General features: G+C 40.5%; 1 protein-coding gene across 1 annotated transcript; it reads right to left on the bottom strand.

Annotated features, from left to right (window-relative positions):
* Nucleotides 1–1,558: 1,558 nt before the first annotated feature.
* On the bottom strand, nucleotides 1,559–1,994 carry LOC108354234 (uncharacterized). Its single transcript, XM_017605426.1, has one exon. It carries the CDS (start codon nucleotides 1,862–1,864, stop codon nucleotides 1,559–1,561), a length of 306 nt encoding a protein of 101 aa, XP_017460915.1. The 5' UTR covers nucleotides 1,865–1,994.
* Between the last annotated feature and the right edge of the window lie 550 nt (nucleotides 1,995–2,544).

Genomic DNA, 2,544 nt, shown 5'->3' with positions numbered 1-2,544 from the left:
AAAAAAATTATCAAACATTATTTTATATGGAGAAAATGAGCGACACCTTCAACAAAAAAAAAATTCCTAAAAATCAGTGGTAAGTCTAGCCACCACAAACTTGCACTTTGTTATACTGGAATTGAATGGGCTAAAAAACTGCATACCCAACTTCTTTCTAGAGAGCGTAAATAAAAAGTGCAATATTTGAATGAAATTTTGCGGAATTTGCTTTAATTTTGCACAAGGTTCGGAACCCTGATTTTTGGGTTTTTTGTTGTAGAATTGACCATATTTTTATAAAAAATTATCGAAAAATAAAATATTTAAAAAATAGTTGCCCGTATTGTAAAAAATTCGCTGTACTTAAACTTTATTGACTGACTGTATATGTGAACCTAGTATAAGACTTCTAAAAAAGCTGGCAACTCTCCTAAATATAGTTAAGAAATAAACCAGTCTCTTGCGTCTGATATTGTGATACCTTTGTACATACATATTTCATGTGCCTTATTAATTAAGTTTAATTTGATTTTTTTTTAAATACGTGACAACGCTCCTAAATACAGTTTAGAAATAAAGCCTCTTTAAACCCATTTCATTTTATATCCATATTTTTAATAATGGCTTTAACTTATTTGTTGCAGCAGGGGTTTTTGCTGCTTTTGATATAAACGTTTAAACGAAAACGTACAAAGGTTCGGGACTATAAACTCCGGCAAGTTAGTAGCTATAGCGAAAATGAAACAGGTGTTACTGGCTGTGGTTTTCGAACGACTGACTTTAATGAGTATAAGTATGATGGTACAACAACTTTATAAGTTCATGGGGTTGTCATACACAGCATATTAGGCACTAACTTATGTACATTACGAAATTCATCTAGATAATTCAAAAAAAGGTATTAAAGTATTAAAAGTAATAGTAGAAGTGCAACTTAATATTTCAATGTAATTGTGATCTGCCCGAACATACCGGCCCCGTTGACACGACCAGTGTCGTTCAATGCAAAGGTAGTAATGCCAGCTTAAGGGCCTTATTCTGTATCACGAACGATAGGCAAACCAAACGATTCGTCTGCAGACGACAACCTCTCTGATTGCGATTTTAAGCTCTATCGGTCGCCTTCGTCTTGCTTTTCATACATTACGTTGCAATGGTCTCGGTTGCATTTAAACCGGCTAAAATGATGCCGCCGGACTAATTTTTGAAGCATGCCCCTGCAGACGAATCGTTCGTGTTGCCTATCGTTCGTGAATAAGGCTGTATGTATAGCACGGCGAATGATACCATTGCATGTTCGTATATTTGCAACACGCACCATTCCATCGGTCCCTGTAACGACATCGGCAACTCTGCCCAGCAGCCACTTCTGTGGGGGAAAATTGTCCTCGTGGACGATCACTATGGAACCAACCTCGACGTTGCGCTGAGGTTTCGACCATTTGGCTCTGCTCTGAAGCTCGAGCAGATACTCTCGCCGGAATGCACACCAGAATCGATCCTTTAGGCAAGATATGCGTTGACTTCGCCTTGAGTACGGCGGGTTCTCGTCGTTGGTGGAAGGCTCGGGTACGGCTTAGAGTGCGCAACCGATTAGAAAATGCGCTGGTGTAAGTGCCTCCCCGTCGTTGGGGTCTTCGGACATAGGAGCTATTGGTCTTGAATTTAGGATGGCTTCGATTTCCACTAACACGGTGGTCAACTCTTCGAAAGTTAAATTGGCGTGCGCGATGGTACGATGGAGCAGGTTCTTTGTAGGTTTTACTGCTGCCTCCCACAAACCGCCGAAGTGAGGAGCGCGCGGGGGGATGAATTCGAACTTGACGCCTTGATCCGCGGCGAAGTCCAGTATTTCCCTTCGCTTCGCTTCGATGAAGAACATTTCGTGTAGCTCCCCCAACTTGGCTTCGGCTCCGACGAAATTTGTGGCGTTGTCGCACACGACCTTCTCCGGTAGTGCTCTCCTCCCGATGAACCTTTTGAAGCAATAAATAAAAGAATTCGTGGACAGATCAGAAACCGCTTCTATGCGGACAGCTTTGGACGAAAAACAAACAAACACAGCTACATAAGTTTTGTAGGGAGGCTTGCCACGAATTTTATACCATGTATAAATTGGGCCACAAAAATCAATGCCGGATATTAAGAACGGTCTTACAGATAATAGTCGGTCCTTACGCAAATTTCCCATTATTTGGGTCAGCAACTTTGGCTTGTACCTAAAGCAATGGGTGCAACTATATACCACCTTTCGAGCTACTTCTCTTGCGTTTATCGACCAAAGTTTTAAACGCATTAATCCGACCAGAACTCTTGGCCCAGCATGGCAATTAGTCACATGTAAATAAGGGTGACAGGTAATAAGATCAACGAAAATAAGGTCAANCCCCTCCCCGTCTCCCGCCATGCTGTAAAGCAGGTAGATATATTTTTTGTATACGTTGAAATAAAATGTTTATATATTTTATACATCGAGGGCTTATATTCAATAAAATACAGTACAGATAGAGGGAACTTTTCACAAAGATGAGATTCTGATATAAAAATCGACCTAAGCTTTAA

The sequence above is a fragment of the Rhagoletis zephyria genome, unplaced genomic scaffold (genome assembly GCF_001687245.7).
Source record: "Rhagoletis zephyria isolate East Lansing unplaced genomic scaffold, Rhagoletis_zephyria_1.1 Rzeph_scaffold_34287, whole genome shotgun sequence".
NCBI lineage: Eukaryota > Metazoa > Arthropoda > Insecta > Diptera > Tephritidae > Rhagoletis > Rhagoletis zephyria.
The sequence above is the reverse complement of the archived record's forward strand: the minus strand, read 5'-3'. Positions and strand labels throughout refer to the sequence as shown.